We start from the raw sequence: 26,191 nt of genomic DNA on the forward strand, positions 1-26,191 counted from the left end.
CTTTTAATAGTCTCTGTAGGACTTACAGTTTATTATAAATTATAATGTATTATTATACTAGTAATAAATAAATAAATTCAAATAAAATAAATTCAAAGTAAAATTCGAGGCTGTCCGAATGTACATCTAAGTACTGCAATATGTTTTCAACAACTGTCCACAAAATAGCTACCACGAATGCATACAACCCGAAATATTTAATTTTCATATAATATATATATTATTATTCATCACATGTGCACGATTTGAATTTCCGAGCTGGTGCTTTTGTGCTAGCGTGGTGATTTTAAATTGTTTCTTTGATTAAGGTAGGGTGAAGAAGCCGTCTCTCTTCAATTCTCTTTCATTTGTGATACTTTCTATACAACCAGTCTTCGCAGCCAGTTGTAAGTAAGCGAAGACAGTTGCTCAGAAACGAGTTGGAGTTTGAGACAAAAGGAAGCTGCTCTCCTATGTATTAAATTAAAATTAATAAAGTTACTAAACAAAACGAAAGCAGTATCGTATTAGATCATTAAATATACATATTATTTAAAACAAGTGAAAATATAACCTAATATGTCTAGAATATCGGAAACAAAAGAAACCGTCGACCAAATTCAATTCAACTTAAAGAAAAGTGCTGAAAAGTCGAAAACTATAGTAAACGATCCATTGTAAGTGAGCTAGTGAGCACTGCTTTGTTTGCAAGTGTGTGTCTGTGTGTCTGTGCGCCGCTGCTACGCCAAAAAAGAAAGAATTAGGAAACAAACTTTAATGAACTCAATTTAATGAACTTTTCAAAACTTTGTGCATTATGGCTAATGTCAAGGGTGTTAAGTAATGGAATACTTTTTGATTATTGTATAAATGTGGTTGGGGACTTAATTACTGCAATACTTTTTTGTTAGTTAAGACTAATTTCCTCAACTTTTTTTAATCACTTGCTTTAAATCATTTTATCGCAATCACAAAGTTGTTACAATCTTACAATCAGTATTTTAAAGCGGTTTCGGATTGAAATCTAATTCTTCATTTACAATTTAAGCTAAAGTGTCAACTTTTGGTGTTAACAGGTTTCCAATTTATAAAACCAACATAAGCAAGATCACCACCATGTATGCACGTTACTCGTACTCTGGAAGCAAAACCAAAAAACATGTCAAACAACAAAAAAAAAAAAACAATAAATAACTCACTATTTTCTAAGTGTTCATATGTTCTTCAAAAATGTTTAGCCAATGCCTGCGGTACATTAGAAGGTCAACAAAATCAAATGAATCAAATGTTTACTTGCCAGACATTCATTCAATAATAATCTTTTTTTATTTCAACTGGTTCCTAAATAAGTTGTGAAAGGCATTTAGTTGCTCCTAATTTTTCGAAATTTCACCCCGTTTAAAATCACCTTTTTTCGTTTCTAAAAACTAGGGACTTTCGGGATGACGCATCTTAGAAGAACATGTGCGATATGTATAAGTGTATTTGCCCGTAATTTTGTAATATTAGAATGCGAACACTTCTGTATCAGTAATAAGTAGGGGACGAGTTTCCATCATATAATATATGGTGCAAAAATCAAATTCTATACTGAGCCGATATATTTTATGAGGCATTTTTTTTCCATGGCAGAAATACACACGGAGGTTTGCCATTACCTGCCGAGGGGCGACCGCTTTTAGAAAAACAATGTTCTTCATTTTAGTCTTTCACCCAGATGCGAACCTACGTTCTCTCTGAATTCCGAATGGTAGCCACGCACCAACCCATTCGGCTATGGCGGCCACTCAGAAATATACACTGTGTAATATTTGATTGCTTTAATTTGAAACGTTCATTTCCAGAATGACTCTCGATATTTTTGGTGTGTTGAAAAGCAATAAAATTATATTTAGCAAATTGTTTTAAGCGCTCACTTATTTCTTCATTAAATTATACATCTGAGTCGCTTCTGTATGTATTACTGTCTATACCTGTATATTGAGAAAACTACCATAATCATTCACCAAATCGCTTCCTTTATGTAGTTTAGCATAGAGAGCCAGTGGAATGTCATCGTCGGTATCCAAATCGAAAAGACTCTCGTCATCAAATCCTGGTTTACAGAAGCAGTTGCTTGCTGCTTCTACTTTACCCTGTGTTTACTAATGGCAATGCTGTTATGTCAATAATGAATTCGGCCGCCGTAGCCGAATGGGTTGGTGCGTGACTACCATTCGGAATTCACAGAGAGAACGTCGGTTCGAGTCTCGGTGAAACACCAAAAATTAAGAAAAACATTTTTCTAATAGCGGTCGCCCCTCGGCAGGCAATGGCAAACCTCCGAGTGTATTTCTGCCATGAAAAATCTCCTCATAAAAATATCTGCCGTTCGGAGTCGGCTTGAAACTGTAGGTCCCTCCATTTGTGGAACAACATGAAGACGCACTCCACAAATAGGAAGAGGAGCTCGGCCAAACACCCAAAAAGGGTGTACGCGCTAATAATTTTTTTTTTTTTTATAATTATTATGAAAGTAGTATTGGAATTCTTTGTTCTCTAACCTATGCTATATAAAGATTCAATTTTGCTTTAGATTATTCTACATTATATTATTTTCTAAGTGATAACTATTATTTTTTATTTTTTCCTTTTTTTTTTGTTATATAGAGAGTTCTGTTGGAGTTAATCGTTTTAATCTTCGTTTTCCCAATTTCTCCGATTGTGGTAGTTTGCGCAGTTGTTCATTTCAATGATTTTTTAGTCGTTGTATATGCTTGATGCTGTTAATTATGCCATCATTGTGGTCGCTGTGGATCACGTCGTTTGGTATATACCAGCCTGCTTTTGTTATTGTTCGAAGTATTTTAGATTGCCTCCTTTGAATTATTTTGATATTAGTTTTTGTTTTTGCTGTGCCCCAGATTTCAATGCCATATTTCCAATGGGTGAGATTATAGATTTATATATCACTACTTTGTTGTTAAGGCTTAGTTTTGAATTTTTAACCAACAGCCAGTATAGTTGTCTGAACTTGTTTTTGATTTCATTTCGTTTGTTTTGTATATGCCGTTTCCAATTTAGTTTTTCATCTATAGTTATGCCAAGGAACTTTGCACTAGGAAGTGTTTTTATTTCATTGTTTTCTATTGTTAATTTGTGTTTCTTAGGCTTTGTGTTTGTATAAATTAATTGTACCGTTTTATCTTTGTTGACTTCTATTCCCCAATTATCGAGCCATGATACAGTGTCATTTATTGTTTGTTGAAGAATGTCAGTCGCTTGTTTTCTATTTTATCCGATGCCATTAAAACCGTGTCATCCGTGAATGTGGCTATCATGCAATTTTTTGTTGTTGGGATCGGTATACCTGCGTAAATATCAGGTACAATAGAGGCCCTAGGACACTACCTTGGGGTAAACCTGCTGTCATTTGCATCATGAGCATTCGTCTTCGAATTTTATAATAAAATGTCGGTTTTCCAGATAACTTGTGAGAATGGTGAAGTGATTCCGTGGTAATATTTGGCTGAGCTAATATTTTGTTTATAACTCTGTGGGCTTGTTGCACAGTTGAATGCTGTCGTCTAAATCCAAATTGATGGCTTGCTATTATATTTTTTTCTATCAGAATTTTGTCTAATCTGGGAAAGAGTATTTTTTTCAACACTTTTGAGACTGATAGGGCGATATGATGTCATTTCTGATGCACTTTAACCTTGTTTGCGGATTGCCGTTATTTGTGCAACTCTCCAGAGTCGTGGGAAGCATTGTGTCCTTAATATGCTGTTGAATATTTGTCGTATATATGTAATTTTTACAGTTCAGATTTTTCAATTGATGTCTGATTTTTGCTGAGGTTGTCATTTTCATTCTCTTTTCTGGGTTACTCGTATTTACATTTTGTTCAATGTGCTGATTGTCTTTTTCGTTTGAGTATATTGTTTTAAAGTGTTCAGCTAGTATGATTGCCTTCTCTTTATTGGTATTTCCCAAAGTTCCGTGTGGTGTTTTGATGCGAGGTTTATGTGGAACTGCTTTGACTAAGTTTTTAGTTGCTTTCCATAGAGAATAATTGTTAACTGCCGTGGCCCCCAAGTTATGTACATATGTAATTCTCAAGCTTTATATCTTGGTGTTGTTTTAATAATGTTTTTAATTCAGTTGTTGATTTATTAAGCTTTGCCTTATCTTCGGGATGTTTAGTAGTTTGCCACTTTTTACGGAATTTCCTTTTTTGTTTGATATGTATTGGAATAGACTCTTTTTGTTGAATTTTTATATTTGGTGTCGAAAGGATCAGGGCTTCGATGATGGAATCGTTGAAAAAAGCTATTGCTGAGTCAATTTCATTTTCCGTTTTAATGAAATATTTATAGTCAATTGTGCTTCCACACTTTGTCGAAAATAATTCCAGTCTGTTTTATTATTATATAGTCCTCTAAAAGTTTGTTGGTGCAGAGGTCCAAGAATTGTCATTAGAAGTAGTGAATGATCCGATGATAGCTCCAAACATGACTTAATGGTGAGATGGGCTTGGGGAATATTTTTAATAATACATAAATCAATTAAATCTGGTTGTTTTTTGATATCTGTAGGCCAGTATGTCGGCTCTCCGGTGCTTATGAAGTGTCATCATATAACGAGGGAAGAGTTAGTAACAAATGTGATACTTTATCCATTTCGTCAACTTTTGCACCCGAACCAATTAATTCTGTGACCAAATCATCAAACACATTAAAATGATTCATTAAATTTGAATTTGTTTTAAATAGTTTTAACGAAAGTAATTGTTTTCTTACGGACAATTGAGATGCGACACTTTTACGCTCGTATATTTTGACCAAATTGAAAAATATGTGTCTTGGAGTACACTCTTCAGTTCTAGAACCATTTCTTCATTTAAGTTCAAAAAAAAGCACTAACCTACTTTCATTAACCCTTTTCTTGGTGTTAAATTAAAAAAACATTAAATCTAGTGCTTAAAGCATTAAATTGGCAACTAAGGGCAGAAGGTTTCAAATACATAGATAATTAATGTAGATATGAGAAATATTTTAGATAAAAAGTAAATAATAATAATCTTTTTTTAATAGTTCCTTCTAAATATCTATTTCTTGACACTCTTATGCGTTTTTAAGTCGAAATTTTAGCAAAAGTGCCGTAAAGCGCTAGAGTGGTTGTATACTTCAATCTTAATTCCCGTTGCTGGCGCTGCTCGTATGTACAAAATGTATCACAAATCTATTAAAAACTGGAAAACAGTGCTATATGAATGAAAAAATAAGCGTACGGTGCGTTTAATATCTCTTCGTTCGTTTTAATTTCTCTTTTATGGGTGGCAAAATGTAAGAATGTGAAAACTGATTCAAGAGTTTAACACTGCGGCCTTAAATTACTTGAGAAGTACTAATAATTCTTTCTTTCCCCATTCTTTCGTTTAGCCACAGATGGGTAACATTTAGTATCATTGTGATTCTAACTATTTGCACGCGATATTACAAAGTTACAGAACCTGATCATGTTTGGTAAGGTTGCAAGGCATATCATTGTATGAATCTATGTATTATATTAAAATTATTTGACATGCATTATAGCTGGGATGAAACACATTTTGGAAAAATGGGCAGCTGGTACATCAATAGAACTTTTTTCTTCGACGTTCATCCGCCTTTGGGAAAGGTATGTTTACTTTTAAAATGCCACTAAGCAAGCTTAGGTTAAGATAACTAAATAAACATCCGTACATTCACCCCACGGTGTACAAGATACAGAAGGTGACGCCTCCCGAAAGCAGCTACTTTATTTTTCGCAATTTTGACAACGGATGCCGTTAACGCTGCGAAAAAACAGACAAAAGGAAGAGAAGTTGCTTGTACGTGAATATTCCGTAAATGGCTTAGCCACGTTGTGATTTTTAATTTAAACAAACTAATAAAAATTAAGTACCTTGTGTAAAATTACGTTTCTTTTTCACAAAAAATTTTAATCCTCCTTTTCCTTGCATATCTGCAGCGCTGACGTTTCGACAAATAAAAACTCACAATATTGTATTCTATCATTCTTGCGTAGTTATCGTCTAGTTTGAGATTTTCGAACTCACAGAGAAGACGAAAAGGAAACGATTATCGTTCGAAACTGAAAAAAAGCTACAACCACTCACTTTGAGATACTGGTTAGGGAGAAGGAGAGAAATGCTGGTATAGCAGTGTTTGGATCTGACCGAAAAAATGTAGAGGTTGGGAGAGAGGAAATTATGAGTAACAATTAATTATTATGGTCCACCTACATAAACGCCTATCGAACGGTTCGTGGAATGGTAGAAAGTAAGCATTCTATTATTTTTCTTTCAAGATATGGGCTGATTTCAAAAACCGGACAAAGTAGAATATTGGCAAAAATACACGGAGCCGTACTGCCACCGGTGGTGGCGCATTCCGTTACTCTCCTCTTTCCGAAATTGAGCAGGCTTTAGACAACCTTGTTTTCACTTTAAGGTCAGTAGCTCCTAGTGTCAGATATTTGGGCGACGGCGGCCTCAATCACATCAAGAAATTCATTGATTGCAGAAAGGCACTCTTTACTTATTTTAGAATCGCCGATTCGTGATAAATTAAGCCCATAAAATATTCAATGTTCTGTAAAGCACAACCAATACCGCCGGTAGAGATGCCCACCACACAGCCAACTGCATCTGGGCATGCGCGAAGTGCTACGAGCATTAAGCGCACATTTTAAGAACGGTAACAGAATCTGAAAAAAAAATGGAAGAAATATCAATGCCGCAGGTGGATGTAATAAACAGAATGACTGCTGCAGTAACCCCAGCCTGCAATTTAGGAAAAAAACTTGGAATCTTTCCAAACCTAGTTATTATGTTCCCAACTTCTTGCGGTACTGAAGTGATATTTCCCTTCTTTTTTAAGAGTAAATAATTATTAGATTGAAAAGTGAACTCATATTTTCTTTCGTTTTTTTTATACTTTATTAAATATATACTTCTTAAATATTGGGTAGTCGAAAAAGTCTTTTCGTATTTTGTCAATAGATGTCGCTGGAGTCAGTGCTACCAATCACATTGTGTCATATCATGTGGTTAACACAAATGTTGACATTTTAAGCTTCATTTAACCAAAAAAAAATTAAATTCGCAGAACTTGAAAAAAAGTTATAGCTGTTCAAAAATGAGTGAAAATAATGAAGAAATTCGCTATATTTTGAAATTTTTTTATAAAAAAGGGAAGAATGCCACGCAAGCCACCAATGAAATTTGTGAAGTTTACGGAGACGATGCTGTATCAGTTCGTGTAGCACAACGATGGTTCGCTCGCTTCCGTTCTGGAAATTTCGATGTGAAAAATGCACCTCGCTCCGGTCGACCTATCGTTGAAAAAGTCGATGAAATTATGGAAAAGATTGACCAGGACAGTCACATAAGCTGCCATGACCTCGCCAAGGCACTAAACATCCACGGTTTTGAACCATTTAAAAAAGGCTGGTTACAAAAAGAAGCTCGATGTTTGGGTACCACATGAATTGTCTGTGAAAAATTTAATGGACCGAATTAACATCTGCGATTCTTTGCTGAAACGAAATGAAATCAAACCATTTCTGAAGCGAATGGTAACAGGAGACGAAAAGTGGATCAAATACGTCAATAATGTGCGAAAAAGATCATGGTGCAAGGGTGGTGAAGCTCAACAAATGAACGCAAAGCCAGGATTGACGCCTCGAAAGGTTATGCTGTGTGTTTGGTGGGATTGGAAAGGAGTCATCCACTATGAGCTGCTCCAGCCGGCTCGAACGATTGATTCTACACTTTACTGTCAACAACTGATAAGATTGAAGCAAGCAATCGAAAAAAACGACCAGAACTGATCAGCAGAAAGGGCGTCGTCTTCCATCAGGACAACGTTAGGCCACACATATCTTTGATGCTTTGGCAAAAACTGGGAGGCTTAGCTGAGAAGTTTTGATGCATCCACCATATAGCCCTGACCTTGCACCATCGGACTACCATTTGTTTCGGTCAATGCATAACTCCCTTAATGGAGTATAGTTGGCTTCAAGAGAAGCCTGTGAAAATTACTTGTCGCAGTTTTTCGCCGAGAAACCACAAAAGTTTGACACTGATGGAATAATGTCTCTAGAAGAAAAATGGCAAAAGGTGGTCGACCAAAATGGTACATATATATTTGGTTTAATAAAGTTCATTATAAATATAAAATAAATGAATTGAAGTTTGATTAGAAATACGAAAAGAATTTTTCGACTACCCAATATAAAGAGTGAAGCGATATTTTTTTTAATGTTTATGGAAATATTTTATTAGATTGAAAACGTAAATGAATTTGGCATGTTAGCGTACCTGAAATCTAGGGAGGTTGAATTAGTTTTAAAGGTTCTTTTCGAAGATTTGGGGCTTTATTGTGAAAAAACGGTACAAAATATTTTATTTGAAGTATTGGCCATCGCTAGCTACAACTTTCGCCCATCTTTCGGGCAATTTCCGGATGCCGTTTCTCCAAAATTCTGGCCGCTGCTTGGCTATCCATGACTCAACCCATATTTTGGTAGCCTCGTACGAGGAGAACCGCTGGTCCGCCAAATCGAGACTCATATGGCGGAACAAACGATAACCGGAGGGAGCTATGTCTGGACTATACGGCAGGTGGGGTAACACTTCCCAGCCAAGCGTTCCAAGGTATTTTTTGACAGGTTGAGCAACATGCGGCCGAGCGTTGTCATGTTGCAAAATAACCTTGTCGTGCCTTTTTACCGTTTCCGGCCGTTTTTCTTTCAATGCCCGGCTTAAACGCATCAATTGCAGTCGGTAACGATCCCCCGTGATTGTTTCGCCCGGTTGGAGCAGCTCAAAATATACGACGCCGACCTGATCCCACCAAATGCAGAGCATGATTTTCTTGCCGTGAATATTCTGCTTGGCCGTCGACGTTGATGCGTGGCCGGGCAAACCCCATGATTTTTTGCGTTTTGGGTTATCGTAATGGATCCATTTTTCGTCGCCAGTCACCACCCGATGCAAAAAACCCTTCCGATTTTGTCGCTCGATCAGCAATTCGCTCGTAAAAAATCGCCGTTCGACGCCGCGCAGCTTCAACTCGTACGGGACCCAATGTCCTTGCTTTTGGATCATTCCCATCGCTTTTAGACGCTTGCAAACGGTTGATTTATAAACGCCCAATGATTCAGCAAGCTCTTCTTGGGTTTGGCACGAGTCCTCGTTTACCAATTCCCCCAATTCCACGTCCTCGAACTTTTTGGGCTGGCCAAGACGCTCCTTGTCTTCGGTGTGAAAATCACCACTTTTGAATCGTCGAAACCAGTACTCACATGTTGAAATCGACGGAGTATGGTCTGGGTAGGCCTCCTGCAGCAATTCACGGGCTTGGGCTGTATTTTTTTTTTCAAATTGAAGCAGAAAAGCAAAGCTTCCCGCAAATTGCGTTTCGACGGCACGAAAGTTGACATACTCGGAGCACGAAAACACTGCGTTGTTTATACTTCAGCGAAATGACAGATACTGATAAACAAAGCCTAGGAATGAGGCTTTGTCATGAATATATATTCAGTATTGCCAACGCGATAAAGTGATAAATAGCGCCATCTGTGTGTCACCTTTAAAACTAATTCAACCTCCCAATATATATAAACATATTTAATAATAAAATGGCATATATTAACACATTATTTGCTATCCTCATTCTAATAAGGGCAGCAGTATTCGAAATTTAACTGTTTCTGACCTATTAAAATGGAGTTTGATGTTTGGAGTATAGACTAACGTTATGAATAGTATAGACAAACGTTATGAACAGCATATATTTATAAGTTGTGTTGCTTTTTTCGGTGAATAATTTAGCCCTCTCGAGTCAATTATGTATTATGGATTTTCAACCCACCGAAGCACCTTTCAACTACAATATGAGCTTCCGAGTTCTTTATGTTGGCTGCACTTCTGACCGCTGTCATCAAATATAGCAATATGGAAAAACCCTTTTAGACCTCACGAATTCGGTGATTCTTGTGATTAAATTTAAAACCGTTTTCACGAATATTGAGTTGTATGTATTATTTCATAAAAATCTATTACATATGTATTTATGTGTTTTACCTCCTTCCAAACTCATATGTTGTTTCAAAATGAATCGGTTTATATAATATAAGAATATATAGTACGTTTAGCTCTATTGCGCTTCCAACGCCGAAACAGAAATCATATAACCACTTATGCCCACCACTGTACATTAGGATCGGGAGAGAAACCCCAGGCATGAGACACCAAATGATAGAAAGGTTTTCTCTAATAGCGGTTGCCTCTCGGTAGGCAATGGAAAAACCTCCGGGTGTATTTCTGCCATGAACACGCGCACCCAATAAAGGGTGTAAATGCCAATTATATTATATGTAGATGTAATGAAGCGATCACAAGAAAATACCAAAAATGAATATCCATGTATCACATATAGTAACATATGTATGTACAAATAAGAATATTGAAAATAAATTTACCATATTCACCACTTTGAGTAATATTGAGCATTACTAAGTATTATTATTAAATTCTATCAATTTCTTAAAGTATTTAAAACCTGCATTTACAACTCTATAGATGCTTATAGGGCTCTCTGGGTACTTGACTGGATACAATGGCACTTATCCTTTTGAGAAACCGGGCGACAAATACAACGGTACCCGCTATGAGGGAATGCGCTATGTAAGTCAGTTTTTTAATGGCTTCTGATTTTGTTCAACATTTACATTGAATTTTCAGTTTTGCACTACCCTTGGAGCACTAATAATGCCCATGGCTTTCGACACTGTATATGATATGACACACTCCCACGAAGCAGCCCTGATCTCCGCACTTTACTTAATATTTGGTAAGTAAATTTCTGGAGAATTGATATATGCATAAACTCGAATTTTGTGTATTTGTATGTCGAAAACAGATGTTGGCCTTTTAACATTAAATCAATATATATTGCTCGATCCCATTTTGCTCTTCTTCATGACTGCGTCAATTTGGGGAATGGCCAAGGTATCAAATGCTACTGCAGCTGGAGCATCTTACACAGGCCGCTGGTGGTTCTGGTTAGTTTTTACGGGTACTATGTTAGCTTGTACGACAAGTACAAAGTTTGTAGGACTTTTTGCAGTGATGCTTGTCGGTTTGCATACAATCCATGAACTTTGGATAATATTTGGAGATTTAAAAAAACCAATTGTAAGGCTTATAGAAGTCAATAATAATACTTTTACACACATGTTTATGTAGGTATGTATAATCACTTTTTTCTTTACATGCTAATGCAGTTGGAAACTATTATACAAATAGTCTGTCGTGCGCTGGCCCTAATTCTGTGGCCAATATTGTTGTATATGCTTTTCTTCTACATTCATTTGGCAGTACTGAACCGGAGTGGAAATGGTGATGGCTTCTACAGCTCTGCTTTTCAGTCACGTTTAATTGGTAATTCGTTGCACAATGCTAGCATGCCACGTGATGTGGCCTATGGTGCAATTGTAACTATAAAAAATCATAAAACTGGGGGAGGATACCTTCATTCTCACTTACATTTATACCCAAAAGGCCTGGGAGCGCGACAACAACAGGTATTATTAACTGACAGATTATATGCAATAGTTAAACAATAATAAAAACATTTTTACATATTTATAAAAACATTGTTTATCTGCAGTTTCGCCCGTGAAGTGGATTTCTTTTAGCGTTAAGCATAATGCAACCTGAGACAATTTGTTAAATTAATTACATTTTTTAACTGAAATCTTTATTACACTCTAAGCGAAAGGAACTCACTCTGTACAGGTCTTCTTTGATCTATGCAAATCTATTTTGATGCGAAACCTAGACTTATGCAAGTTATAAAACTTTAATGAAATTTTTTACTTGTGGATGACGACCAAACGTTGTGTTACGCGGATTTATGAAGTTCATCAGATGGCTAATATCAAAGCTTGCTATATTCCGCAAAGAAATTAAAGCCAAGATGCCAAAATATTAACCCCGCGAAAGCCGGACAGCTAAGAAGAAGGTGCTGGCATGATTCCATCTAACCTCCATACACCTGACACAAAAAGAACCCAAAGTAATGCCGAATGTCGTAGCATTCCTATCTCTGTGTACTGCAAGATCACCCATGAAATTGGAAAGCTGAGATTTTGTTAACATTATTCCTTAGATTAGAAAGTAGATTCCTTGAACGCCTCCGATCCACACGTGGCCAGAACGATTTCGCGATCTTACAAGTCTGTGTACTTGCCGAACGCTTGTTGCATCGACGAGAAGCCTACCCCTCCACTGCAGGAGCTCCTCACAGAATATTCTTCCAACCTTTCCATCCAACCTTCGAGGGGAACTTATTTTCTATAACTCTTCCCTTGATAAAATCTGAGTGGAGAATGTCGTACATGAATTTAGCGAAGATGTACATTGATCAGTCGAAAAGGTTTCTACGGAAACTTAATATTCTTAAGAAAGGTCAAGCCTGTAACCTGGGGCTCTCAGTCTGATTGCGGCACGTACAGCGGCAGTTATGCCTGCGATCTCTACAGATACAAAATTTAGCATTGCGCTAAGCGCTGGAGTAAGAGGGCTTCGAAATGCTCCGTATTGAGGCGAGTTGAGTTCAGGGTATTTTATATTTCCTCATAAATAGGACGAGCTTCGTCACGAAAGGATTCATTGATAGGTCACAAACCGCCGCCGAATTAGTGTATAGATATCCCTGCATGAAATCGTACAGAATATCCACAAACTTCCCTCTAACAATTAAGCTATCCCCTAGTAGCCCCATCTCACTTGCTTCTCCAGCAAGTCATTGATAACGGCGACCCAGAGAAATGGTGGAACCACACCGTCTTGCGGAGCACCCCTACTCACCTACAGAGAGACCCCGCTCCAGTCTACCCCGACCATTCTGTCGCTAAACATTTTGTTGATAAACTTGAGAAGGTCGGCCCCTACCCCAGTTTGTCCATAAACTTGTGGTAGGGTTGTGAAGAGTTCAGAAGGGAGCCAGAGGGACATGAGCTCGAGGTCGCACAATTAGATCCTCTTGTCCAGCTCCAGCTGATCCATCTCCAGCTTAGCTTCCTTCCATTCCTCTCCCACCAGGGCGCAAACTATTCATTTGTATGTTCCATAATGCCACCTGGCACAGTATGGGGCAGATACAGGATTCTCCCTTACTACCATCATAAAAACCGCTGAGATGTGCGTACGCTACCCTCTCCCATTCCTCCTTTGCAGAAGTGTCATCTTTTCCAAGAATGATAGAGCATTCATGTTTTGCGACTTCGCTAAAAGACTTTGACATAACTTCATAAATCTCGCACCTATTTTCGCAGAAAACATTCTCTTCCTCTTAGAGTTTCCGCTACCCTTCTTCATCTCGCTGAGAACTTTCTGGCCCACTCAGCCATCTGAGAAGCATTTTGGCGAAAGAAAGAGATATTAATAATTATTGAAAGGCAAAAAATAAAAGCTCTCAGCGATATCTGGGGAATTATGGGTAAAGCTTCAACGATTGATCCAGGAGATTTTGAGTTATGGCGTTATGTACATACAAAAATAGATAGACAGAGCTTGAAAAATAACAAGTTTCAATAAAACGCTTTAAAGGCGAGCAGAAGCAACGGATGTTCAAGTACCCATCCCATACATTTAAAAGCTGTGAAAAATATTATTGAGATATACCAAAAGCATTAATTTAATAGAATACAATCAAATACAAAAAAAAAAAATTAAAGTTTAACTACGTATATACAGCATACGTTTTGTACCCAAATATCTAACTACGGTGTTCTTGTGGCCTACAGATCACAACCTATACACATAAGGACGACAATAATAAATGGATTATAAAGCCATACAACAAGAAAGCATTTGTCGATATAAAATATGTTCAGCATGGAGATCTTATTAGGCTGGAGCACGTTGCTTCGAAGAGAAATTTACACTCGCACGATGAGCAAGCTCCGGTTACAAAACGTCATCTACAAGTAACAGGCTATGGCGAGGTAATGCTGAATTTTTAGTTAATCCAAACGAAGTAGAGATAAGTTGTATAAGTTATACGTGTACACTGAATCGTCAAACATTATTATGAACCACTGTTGACAAATTCATTCGAATAATTATTATCGCTTCAGGACGGTCAGGGTGATGCTAATGATATTTGGAGAGTTCTTTTGGTAGATAACAAGCAAAATACGAGTGTTAAAACCGTTACAACAAAGTTTTTGCTAGTGCATTATATGCAAAATTGCGCTTTAACCGCAAGTGGAAAACAACTTCCGAAATGGGGATTTGAGCAACAGGAAGTTTCTTGTAATCCCAATATAAGGGACAAGAATGCTATTTGGAATGTCGAAGATAACCTAAACAAGAAACGTAAGTTCTGGGTAAGATTATTTGTGGCATAAACTAGCATCAATAATCAAATTTTACCTTTATAAAAGAAAACTTTAAACTTTCATAATATAATATTAACAGATATATTCCGCATTATATAGCATCCGACCCGCAAAATAATACTAAAACCGCTTAATTAATTTGCCAAATTTTCTAGTGATCTTTTGCGAGTCAGATGTAAAACAATACAGGCCTTAATATAAATTAGTATACAAAATTTGTGTCTTCACATAATTTCAGTGCCCAGCGTAAATCTCCATATGTATGCGCCGGGGTTTATTGCCCGCTTTATGGAATCACACGCGGTCATGTTTCAAGGAAACGCCGGACTTAAACCAAAGGAAGGGGAACAAACCAGCAAGCCATGGCAATGGCCAATTAACTATCGGGTATGGCGTGATATAACTTTGGCGTGATTTATTTAGTGAACCTTAGTTAACAATCTTTTAAAATAATGTTACTTATTAAATTCAGTTGCAGAAGTGTTAGTTTTCATTGTAACGATTTGTTACCTATGTACGTACCTAAAAACTAGAAGGAAGTGAATTTTGTACCCCATCCCCCCATCCCTAAAACAAGATTATGAGTTTATGTATAAGTATATAAGTCGGTCACAATAGCAGACGTCGTAGCCGAATGAAGTGGTGCGTGGCTACCATTCGGAAGTGCGAAGGCTCGTTACCACGGGCACAAAACACCCATTAGTAGAAAAAGTGTTTTCTAATGGCGGTCGCCCCTCGGCCTGCGAGTGTATTTCTGCCATGAAAAAACTCCTCAGAACAAACCATCTTCCGTTCGAGGGCGACATAAAACTGCAGGCCATTCCATTTGAAGAAAACATCAAGACGCTCACCGCAAACAAGAGGAGATGCTCTGCACATCCAATAAAGGATATAAGGCCAATTATATACATATATAATATATACGTTAACTTTCTTTAACGGTATTGCCATGACAATAACATATTTTTGTTAATTTAATTTTGACGAATAAAACGAGAATCGGTTTTTGCATGGTCTTTCCTGGAAGTAAGAGTTGTGGCGCGTCAGTGAGTGTTTTCGGTTCGTGAAAACTTGGGCGTTACCCCTTTCCTATGTATCTTGCACTAGTTGAACTACAGGACTATTTTTGAATGAGGATGTAACATTCGTTACACGAAATTAGGGAAAAACTATGAGGGATAAAAGCATTATAGGAGCAAGAGTCAATAAAGTTTAGCAAGAGTTCTTAATACAGAGTATCAGGGGCCAGAATTAGGAATTACAAGTTAAATTAAAAAAAAAATACATATATGTATATATATATATTATATAATTGGCGCGTACAGCCTTTTTGAGTGCTTGGCCGAGCTCCTCCTCCTATTTGTGGTGTGCGTCTTGATGTTGTTCCACAAATGGACGGACCTACAGTTTCAAACCGACTCCGAACGGCAGATATTTTTATGAGGAGCTTTTTCATGGCAGAAATGCACTCGGAGGTTTGCCATTGCCTGCCGAGGGGCGTCCGCTATTAGAAAAATGTTTTTTTTTTCTAATTTTGGTGTTTCACCGAGATTTGAACCTACGTTCTCTCTGTGAAATCCGAATGGTAGTCACGCACCAACCCATTCGGCTACGGCGGCCGATTAATTACTAATTATAAAAAGCCATTTGAATAACTATTACAAAGAAGACAAGTGAGGATTTTAATTTCTTATTAAGTCCTTTCTCAATATTGAATGCATAACTGTTGGAAGTCCCATGGCCACCGCTCTATTGTGCACGAACTGACGCGGAATATGGTGCAAACGTGTGTAGACGAGTCCAATGTTCTTATTTCTCGATGTCCAGCTGGGCTCCGGTCATTGGCTGTTTGGGCTGAGAGTTACAGCTTGTATTTTCAGATGGACGGACGGAAATTAAATCTTTAGTAGTACATATAAATTTCTGTAACTTTTTATCGGATCTTGTGTTAAGCTACTAATTGCAGATGACAAATAATGATGATATTCACGGCGGCCAGGTAATTTATCAGTTAGACTATCTATCATAAAGAAGTCGAACATAGATAGCCTGACCAAACCAATCCGTAGCACACTTTTCCAAGGAAAATCAATAAAAACAAAAAAAATTGTTTCAGTAAATTTTGGAAAATGGATTTCACCTTAACATTGCTGCTAGCCCCACTGACAAATTTTTGCAATGTATAGATAATTCATGCGTTATTCCATGCGTTTGATATTGCATATTCCTTTTCCTATATTCCCTGAAAAACACTCCATCATGGTATTCAGAATTGTGTTTGCTTTGTAAGGAGGTGTGCCCACTACTTTTCACATAGAATGGTCAAATACTCACACTCTACAAGTAGATAGCTTGGATATACATATGGGCATACATATGAATACTAATGTACTGCAACAAATATGAAAGAAACTAGTGAATTTCTAAAAAAGTAGATATATCAAGGATATTTCGCACAGTGTTAGTACACAGCACTGGAAAAGAGTTATTTTATCTCTTAAAGAGGTAAATTGTGGCTTCTAAGTTATTTTGCCTCCTGTTGGAAAAATTCTGTCAAATTCTATGTGATGAATTTCGTTGTTTTCTAAGAAAGGCAAAAATAGTAAAATATTTGACAAGAAATCAAATTCCTATTGGCTTTCGAGCCATAAAAAGAAAATTATTTTGTGTTTTAGAAAATAAACCTAGCATCTGGACCACCACCTGTATTAGGCGTAACTAGACCATTATTTTGGGAAGAAATACATTATATTAAACAGCTTTAGTATATAATTTATTTATATCTCTGTATATATAGTAAGTATATAAAGATTTATGTCTTTTTCCTTTACTAATGGCACTGACTACGTTTTGTGTTCGGTCGTAAGCATTGCACTATAATATCAATAACTAATACAGGGACAATTCTTCTCTGGAAACTCTTACCGCATATATCTGTTGGGGAATCCTATAATTTGGTGGAGCAACCTAATTTTCCTTGGCGCTTTTTTGATCGTTTCTTTGGTAGCAGTTATCAAGCAACGTCGTCTCGAAGGTCAATTGCAAAAACAAGAGGTATCCGTATTACAAACAGTTGGAGCAAAAATTACAACCAAGGGTAATTATCGTATCTCTAAATTTATCTTCATATATACTTATATATACTTGTGTGGGATGGGCCATCAGAGGTTTGCAACTTGAACTACAGTTTGCTTTTAATGTGTCAACTTAAATTCATTGGTACTAAGGCAGAAAGTTATGTTAACATTTGCGTTTCTAAAAATTGGCCGATTTGCGCGCGAACGAGGTGGGGAAATATTAAAAGTTGGTAAATACTAAAGCAAAATGGTGAATAATCACCTTCTGAAATCGCGAGAAAACTGCGTTGTATATTCAGTAGAAGAGAAGCGCCTTCCTCGCAGTTTGTGAAACGTGTGTGAAACTGGATCTCGATTGGATACAAAACCACGTTCTAGCGCTCGCACAGTATGCACAACCGAAAATTGCTACTCCTGCTGAAAATCTGCTAGAAAAACCAAGCCCATAAACATCGCGTTGCCCTCAGGAGTTGAGCATCTGTACTAATTCGTTTCTACTTAAAACTATTTCAAGTTTTAAACGTTAGGTGGGCAACCACATAGAGGTAGCGTCCGGCGTGACCGAGTAGTCTGTACCCGAGTTCGATGCCCACTGTGGGCACAAAACCTCCGCAGGTAATAACAAGAATCCAACTCATGCAGTCATGAAAACGCTTCTAATAAAATTATCTTCGAGCCGGAGAACATTCGTTTAATTTCCTTAGTTTTTTTAATAATGAATTTTTGGCGTATCCTTATACGAAAGCTTATCTCTGTTGTGCGGCTGAACTTTGAATCAGCTAGGAGACGCTGGAGTCAAGATATTTTTATTACGATTTTACTATATTTGCGCTTGCTCTGATTTGACTTACATATATTCAGAATACAAATTCCCTTTACGAGAAGAAATATGTTTGGAGGAAATGTACCCGCTAGGTGAAAAACCTACATCTTTTAGATATTTTAAGCGTATGATCGTACATATATCAATCATGGATGCTGTGCCAAATTGCAAATAGTTTCATAGAAGATGAGTTATTGTATCTATGGAATGTAACAGTACTATTGAATCATCGATGAAAATATAAATTTTTAACAAAGAGCCAATATGAATTTTATTTATCCCGATAAAACGGCAAAAAACGTCATTTACCTTAATTCTTCTTATATCTGATTTCTTTTCAAAATAAAACATATTCAGTAGAACACTTGGTGCAGCTCATCAATCATTAACGATCTGTTTCCTAGTTTGTAAAATAAGTGTTGCAACAAGTATGACTGTTTCTTCGACAATCTTTGTATCTCCTGCTATTTTATGTAAGACTTTTTTTTTATAGATAGTAGAGATTCAAGACGAATATCATTAAATGCAGCAACATGGTTCTTCATCGGATGGACGACACATTATATTCCCTTTTGGACAATGGGTCGTGTTCTTTATTTCCATCACTACTTTCCAGCCTTAATATACAACTCAATGTTGACAGGTAAGACAGGGTTCACTAAAACGCTGATTTCGTATATTCCATATATTATTTTTTTGCTAGACTTGCTAGTCAGAATTTGAATTTTCCCTTGGTAACCTGTAAGCAGATTTTCTGCTGAAAGTCAAATTTCATTACAAAAATAGTATTAAAAATGAGTAACACCAAATCACCTGGTTTTAAACATTTGCCTATATTTCATCATAGTAGCACTGCATTTGAGCTCACATCATTTCGCGTCATCTTTTTCAAGCATTTGCAATATTTTCCTTGTTAAACATACATATATTAGTAAAATATTGGACAAAGTAACTGTAAACATTGTATAAAAAAACCTTATAAATCGAAGTTCCTAATTGCAAAAAATGAACAAATCAGCTGCGCTGATAATTTCACCTTTTATATATTAATTATCCGATTTAATTCGGAATTACTTTTGGAATTAAATGTAACTAACAGCTTAAATCTATTGTGAATGAACAATAATGAAACTTTTAAAGAGAAGAACAAGAAAGACTGGTTTGTAATATACTAAGCCGTTCGAAATTATATTAATTGTTTTTATATTTCGGAGCAGTTTGAGAAATTGCAATTTCAAATTTTTTTCTAATAAAAAAATTATTTGTTAGTATCAGAGCAGCTTACGAGTAATAGCTTGCTTGCGATCCATCTTTTGCTGACAAAACTATCCAAAAAAGCAAATGACCTGCTCATTAATCCGCGTAACAACCATCTCTCATAGAATTCTATAATTGAAATAATATATTCTGAAGAGTCTTTTTAGTATATTAATTGGTTTCATTAATTTACAGGAGTGATGTTTCAATATTTAGTAAGTCACTTACCAAAGTGGCTTCAACACACACTGCTTGGTGGTATAATTTCTGTACTGGCCTACAGCTTTATAAAGTTCTCACCACTTGCCTACGGAATGAGCGGATCATTAGCCAACGAGCCTAATTCTACAATGTATGGACTAAGATGGCTTTCAACTTGGGAATTTTGATTAATATACTTAGTATGAATTCATATACTTTATTGTTAAGCTTTTGATCTCTCTAATCAATTTAATAATAGCTTAATAAAATTGCTTCTGTGAATTCTTAAAATATCTGCTGCACAATTGTTTACATAACAGGCCGTGTAAAAAGTCCTGTAGTTCCACGAACTTGGCTATATTTTGCATTTACTTTATTTAAGGCGAATCCATACAAGGTGATATCAGTAGTGCAAAAACAAAATATGCAATTTTTTTGCACATAAGTATTTCGTTAAACCTTTTTTCACTTTAAAGCACTATTATATCAGCTAAATTAGGATTTTTTGAGCTGTTGCTTTCCATGCAATGCGCCTTATGAATTACATTTAAAACAAGTGATATTGAGGTTTATTAATTAACTTCCGAATTATCTCACCATTAAGGAATCCCGGTGGTCTAGAGCTCGAAAATTTAGGGTATTTTTCGGCATTGAAATTGAAATTAAAAAAATTAAAACGATATTTCACTTTTTTAGGCTTTTTATTTAACTCCTTTTACATAATAATTTAAAAAATGGCGCTGATGTTGACCCTCCCGAAAAATTGGCCCTGATGGTGTTGTCCATTTTGGCTCTTCTATTTATCTGAAACACAAAAACCAAAAAAAATAATAATCAGTATGATTGTAGCTATGTCCCACTACTAGAATAAAAAAAGAATTTGACACTCTAAAATTTGGGGTTTTTCAGTTTTCAATAAAAAAAATTCGAAATAACTGAAATAATAATATGATTTTAGTAGGGGCGATAGCCATTGGTGTTGTGAACATCATGAAATCGATTTTTTGACCACGGGGTCTCCTTAACAGATATTTTGTTTTAAACTTTGCAAGACTTATGATTTTAGTACGGGCGATAGCCATTGGCGTTGGGAACGAACATTTTGCTCCTCAAAATATTATTATTTATTGAAAAAAGTAAATAAATTACAAATTTAAATTTAATTTCTAACCCTAGGAGCCGAAGGCCTTCGGCTAGAGCGTTCCTCAAAATAGTCGCTTCCAATTGAACAAAATGGGTCACATGGTGTAAAGACATTTTAATTACTATTTGCAATTTTTAACCACTGTCAATTGTTTGATTTATGAACTATGAAGAGAGATTCTGGCTGATTCCGTTTTTCAAAGAAGGTCTGGAAAACTAAAACTATCAATGAAGCTCTCAATGAGAGCGTAAAAGAATAGAATTGGGTGTCAAATATGCAAAGTGACAGATGTTGGCAATATATGACTTAACACTTTGTTGATCGGTCACGAGTTAACTCGTGTTTTTACGCCCAAACGTACACAAACCAGCTCGTATACTTTCAAATAAAAGTTATATAAAAGATACGTCCAAAATTTCAATTCAATTCATTACAAATAAATTTTCATTGTTTCATCTTCTTATTGAATTACGACATAATAGCCGTCAACACTGTGTTAAAATATTCCATGACTTATTATCAAATTAATTCAATTTGCTGTCTTTGCGATTTCATTGAAAGCAATAAAAAATTTAGTGTCAAGTAAAATATAGCGTTTGCACTTTTGCAAATTTCACAGTTGTTATAAAATTAATAATTGAGTGTATAATGTTGAGTAAGTTCCTGAATTGTTAATGCATTATTCGTATAGTACCTGTCTTTTTCGAATCCAAATAAAAAAAGCGTAACTTCGTTAAATCACAGCTCCCAGCTGGTCAATTGTTATCACCGAGACGTCTGATAACACGATTACCGAATTCGGCTCGCAAAATATCGATTGTGACATGGCGCCGTCTTGCTGAAGCCAAAGATTATCCAAGATCAAATACCTCAGTAGCAAGTCCAATCTGCTGCATTGTCAATTATGGCCTGGCACCGGCGGGGCATACTTTCCACTAGTTTTTCTGCATATTCTACCGGAAATGGCCTCCAAATTTTCTGAATTTGTCGAGAAAGTTGATCTAAATTACATGGCTTGCGTTTGCAAAGCTGCATTGTCATTGGAGCCCACACATTTTCTATGGGATTTGCATCCGGTGACTGAGATGGCCAATCTCAAGTGACAACTCCGTTTCGAGCCTTCCACTCGCTACACGCTCGACTCCGATGTTTCGGATCGTTGTCCTCTTGAGGGATCTAGCTTTCATTTTTCCTGATATACCATTGCTTAGCAGATGGTAACAAAGCCTTTTGATATATTTTATTCATTTTTTCGGCGCTTAAATTCTCGGTAGTACCGAAATCTTTGTTTAAAAAGCACCCCCAAATATGGACCTTGATGGGGGTGTTTAACAGTCCGTTGAAGCGACCTACTGGTGGAGGTTGTGCAGGCGTGTTTGATGCTCGGAAATGTATAGAACCCGAAAAAATTGTAATCGTGGGTTCCATTTGAACACGGAAAAAATGCTGCCAAACTAAAATGTCAAACAACAGCGCACTTCAATGTAAACAAGGCAATTTAGCTGTGGCAAATAATTTTATCCATTCAGTAAAAAGTATTTTATTTTAAATTTCTCATAAATATTTAGTTCAAAATTAGGTTAAGTTAGGTTTAAAGAAAAATATGTACAATACAATGCAAAATAGTATGACGCGTCTGTCCTCGCCGGCTATTTGTTCGAACTGTAGCGTTTATTCAGTTACGTTTTTATGTTGTTTTCTTGTTATCAGCGTTGGCATCGGGTCGTCCGTCTAGTCTGGTTGCCACATCAGCAAATAATCCTTAAGGCTTTTGTGAAGTTAGCTGAATTTTCAAATTAAAATGTATTCGTTGACATGTGCAGTTGTATTAATGGAGGAAGAAAGTGAGAGAAGCAAACGGAGTCTCAGAATTAAGCGAAAAATATGTAGAGATGCAAGCAACCCTCTCGATAGAGGGGCAATAAACGACCTATTTGGCTACACAACATTGACTTTGGAAATATATTTGCAATATTTCACACCGTTGTTCAAGCGTAAAATGATTCATTCTGCAGCAGTTTCTAGCGGAAAAAGTTGGTACTGTCAAAATAATATATGATTAAAAAAACACTCTTTGGACCACCTTGCAATTAAAAAATTAGGTTAATGCTTGTTTTGGTTAATTTCACTTATTGGGTTTTTTATTTAGCAAACAAGTACACAACGAAATATACAAACTTAAACAATTAAATTAGTAACATAGATTTCAACATCTACATATATTCACTTAGAATGTAAACGTTATTTTATAGGTTATTGTGGTTATTGTTAGACTTAAGTATCAGGCATGGCTTGAACTATATCACTTATACTATTTCACAGATCTTTATAAATTGTATATTATATATCACCTATGTCAGCATTCTTATTTAAGTTAGTTATTCTTTTAATAATAAAAAACTATTCCTGCTGTAGCCAATATTCTTTAACGTGTTTTATTGCCATCGGTTTCCGTTCGCTTTCAATATAAGGTCCTGAAGAAATGTGAATTCTGAATCCGTATTAATATTTGTGGATGCTGCAGCGTCTTGAACATCTTCATATATATTTTCATACATATAATCAGGATTCAGAGCAGACGTTAACGCAAAAGGTTTGTTCGAATTAGAATAATCGGTTTCATCATAATCTTCACTTGACTCTTCGATATTTTCATCTAAATCTGAATCTTCGATTTCATGTTGACGGTTAAAGGCTTTAAGCAACTCGTCGATTTTTTCAGCTGGAATATTCGACACCATTCTCACGGCAATTTTTCGTCGAGAACGTTTTAAATATTTAGTTGTCTTGTTTTCATCGTCATTCAATTCAAATTTCTTATCATTCATAAGTAAATATTTGGGGTTTGCTTCAATAATGCGATGAAAGGGGCCCATTGTATCTAACCAGTTTTTTTTCGACTTCAATTGTTCAACTGTAAATCGTAGTGTAAATTAGTTATATAAACTCAAAAATTGATTAATCGAAAGCAATTCAAATACAAGTAACGATTATACTTTAATTATTTTAACGTAACACACCTTTACGCTGTGAAAGTCCCAACTTCTGTTGGAAGACACTCCATTCGTCTCTGAGATGTTTAGTTTCCTCTGCCTTTGGTTTAATATAATAACCGACTGCATATCGCAAAATCCACGTGGATATAATGCAAAACATTAAAACATTATTCATATTTAAAAATGTGAGCTTCCGATTATTCAATAATATTCTTGTTTGAGTTTTGATACTCAGTACGCAACTGATATCCTTCCACTTTCCACACGTCCTTTTATATGAATTCGTATGTCGTATGCCAAACTAATGCTGAAAACAGTGAAAAACGTACGCAGTCCCTTAGCGCAGCCCCTAATGAGCACAAAAACTCATCCCGTGAGAACAACTGCGTTCTTTTAATTACATATTTACACAATACATCGGCTTGTGTGTGTATGTGTTTGGTTGTATCCACACAATGTTGCCATTGATATTTTTGCTTACACACTTTTTCACACATCCGCGTTATCAGTTACAATTTTTCATTGTTTAATAAACCAAAGCCAAAAAACCAACAAATGCAAATAGTTCATTTATCTATAACTAACATTATTCAACAGTGTTTTTAAGTTATTTTAATAAAAATTATAATTTTTCTAAGTTTATTTTGTAAATGATTTCGAAGCGTACTGTTTGGCAAACTGTGTGGTAAGAGAGCAATCAGCTGACAGGGTAGTACGGGAATTTTTAAATATCGTGAAATAAAATCTACGATACTACGTTACGGAGGGAAACAATTTTTCATTTACATGGAGTTCCCATTAGTTTGAACGTAACAGCTGACAGGGGACTGCGTTTACGTCGGTCACTATTTTCAGCATAAAGCATTGCCATGACATCGGTCATTAGCGGAAGCGTCAAGGCATCAACTACTGCAGTCCGCTGACAGTGATACTGTAAACACTTTGACGACGACACTTCACCTTGTCAGGAAATGCCGTCTTTTAAGCGGCAGAGACATAACAAAAAACTTGGAGTGATTTTTTTTTGGTGTAAAAACTGTTGATACTGTAAAACTGAAACTGTAAAAAGTTGATTTTTTTTTAAATCGTCGATTGTTATTACATTTACAATTTTACATTTTTACACTTACATTTTACATTTACCACTTTTTAATGGCAGCACTACATTTGCTCTTGTCGCCCGCCAAATTAGAAACAGATTTAATTAGGCGGCCTCAACGATTGTAGTTCTGTAGTCTATGTACATACATACATACATGTCGGGCCGTCGGCTAAATAATTGCGGTCATAAGAAAGTGTCTATTGTAATATTTCAGAGATAGCATTGGGCGCGATATTAGCGTTCTTCAAATTAGGCGACAGTTTACTAACAATTAAAGGCAACGACTACCGGCTATTGGGTACTAAACATACAATTGTACATAACATGCATTTGTTGGTTTGCAAACATGCAAAGTTAAATACATATGTACATACATACGGTATATGAGAATGTACTTGCATGCATACATATGTGCACATACATATACTCTGCCAGCATTAAGAAACGGATACCTGTTAATGTTAACATTTTTATTTTTTTATTATTGATGTTTTGGTGGTCACTGCTGCTATTGTAATTCCTCACGTTTGTTTTAGGCTGTTAATCCTAACACCTGCTCTCGAATATATGTATGTATATACTAGCTTTAACCCGCGGCCCCGCTCGCGTAGGAGTAGTTTTGAAGGATTTAGGATATGTACATATATAGAATAATTACAAACAATAATTTCATAGAAAATAATTTTTTATTAATAACCATAATATTACAATACCCGGCATCCGTTGCTATGCCTCGTTGAATAAAATCAAAACAACCAATCAGAAGAATATGAAGCAAAATTATTATCTCGAACCGTTTTTGAACTTTGCCTTTGGGTCATAGTTGAACAGCTTATGCGGATTATGAAGTCTAGAGCGTGCTATAAATAGTGGGAAATAGGAAAAACTAAGATTTTTTAGGTTAAATTTAAGCAAATATTCGATTATTAGTGACGAACGGGAGTGGTGTCGTGGCCTGGGGGCTGTGGGAAGGGAGTTCCATCATAAAAACATGCCTGTAACCTTCATTGGGAGAAAATATGAATGTTTAAAAATTTTTACGTCATTTGGTGTTATCATTTCGTAGTGATGCGCGGACAGCGTACAGACATTCACCTTTATAGTATAGATGTATGTGTGGTATATGTAGTATGTAGCTTGTATACCGTTGCAGCCGCCGAAGATGTTGTTGGT

General features: G+C 36.1%; 2 protein-coding genes across 2 annotated transcripts; one reads left to right on the forward strand and one right to left on the reverse strand.

The window, feature by feature from the left end:
- Window positions 1-438: 438 nt before the first annotated feature.
- On the forward strand, window positions 439-20,090 carry LOC128871879 (protein O-mannosyl-transferase 2). Its single transcript, XM_054114013.1, has 13 exons — window positions 439-656; window positions 5,403-5,486; window positions 5,556-5,640; window positions 10,592-10,696; window positions 10,754-10,862; window positions 10,932-11,206; window positions 11,296-11,595; window positions 13,822-14,022; window positions 14,155-14,395; window positions 14,657-14,805; window positions 17,317-17,515; window positions 18,812-18,961; window positions 19,771-20,090. Exons 1-13 carry the CDS (start codon window positions 559-561, stop codon window positions 19,962-19,964), a joined length of 2,190 nt encoding a protein of 729 aa, XP_053969988.1. The 5' UTR covers window positions 439-558; the 3' UTR covers window positions 19,965-20,090.
- A 2,940-nt stretch (window positions 20,091-23,030) lies between these two features.
- Window positions 23,031-24,446, reverse strand: LOC128871881 (uncharacterized). The gene is made up of 2 exons (XM_054114014.1): window positions 23,941-24,446; window positions 23,031-23,834 (listed from the first exon to the last, which is right to left on the reverse strand). The coding sequence occupies exons 1-2, from the start codon at window positions 24,089-24,091 to the stop codon at window positions 23,356-23,358; spliced, it is 630 nt and encodes a 209-aa protein (XP_053969989.1). The 5' UTR covers window positions 24,092-24,446; the 3' UTR covers window positions 23,031-23,355.
- Between the last annotated feature and the right edge of the window lie 1,745 nt (window positions 24,447-26,191).

This window comes from Anastrepha ludens, chromosome 2 (genome assembly GCF_028408465.1).
Source record: "Anastrepha ludens isolate Willacy chromosome 2, idAnaLude1.1, whole genome shotgun sequence".
Lineage (NCBI taxonomy): Eukaryota > Metazoa > Arthropoda > Insecta > Diptera > Tephritidae > Anastrepha > Anastrepha ludens.

Excerpts from the sequence above, each read along its gene's own strand:
- LOC128871879 (XM_054114013.1), top strand. The coding sequence starts at position 559 with ATGTCTAGAATATCGGAAACAAAAGAAACCGTCGACCAAATTCAATTC. Across the intron at positions 14,396-14,656 it reads AGATAACCTAAACAAGAAAC|TGCCCAGCGTAAATCTCCAT; the intron begins GTAAGTTCTGGG and ends ACATAATTTCAG. Across the intron at positions 14,806-17,316 it reads AATGGCCAATTAACTATCGG|GGACAATTCTTCTCTGGAAA; the intron begins GTATGGCGTGAT and ends TAACTAATACAG.
- LOC128871881 (XM_054114014.1), bottom strand. The coding sequence starts at position 24,091 with ATGAATAATGTTTTAATGTTTTGCATTATATCCACGTGGATTTTGCGA. Across the intron at positions 23,835-23,940 it reads GGGACTTTCACAGCGTAAAG|TTGAACAATTGAAGTCGAAA; the intron begins GTGTGTTACGTT and ends TACGATTTACAG.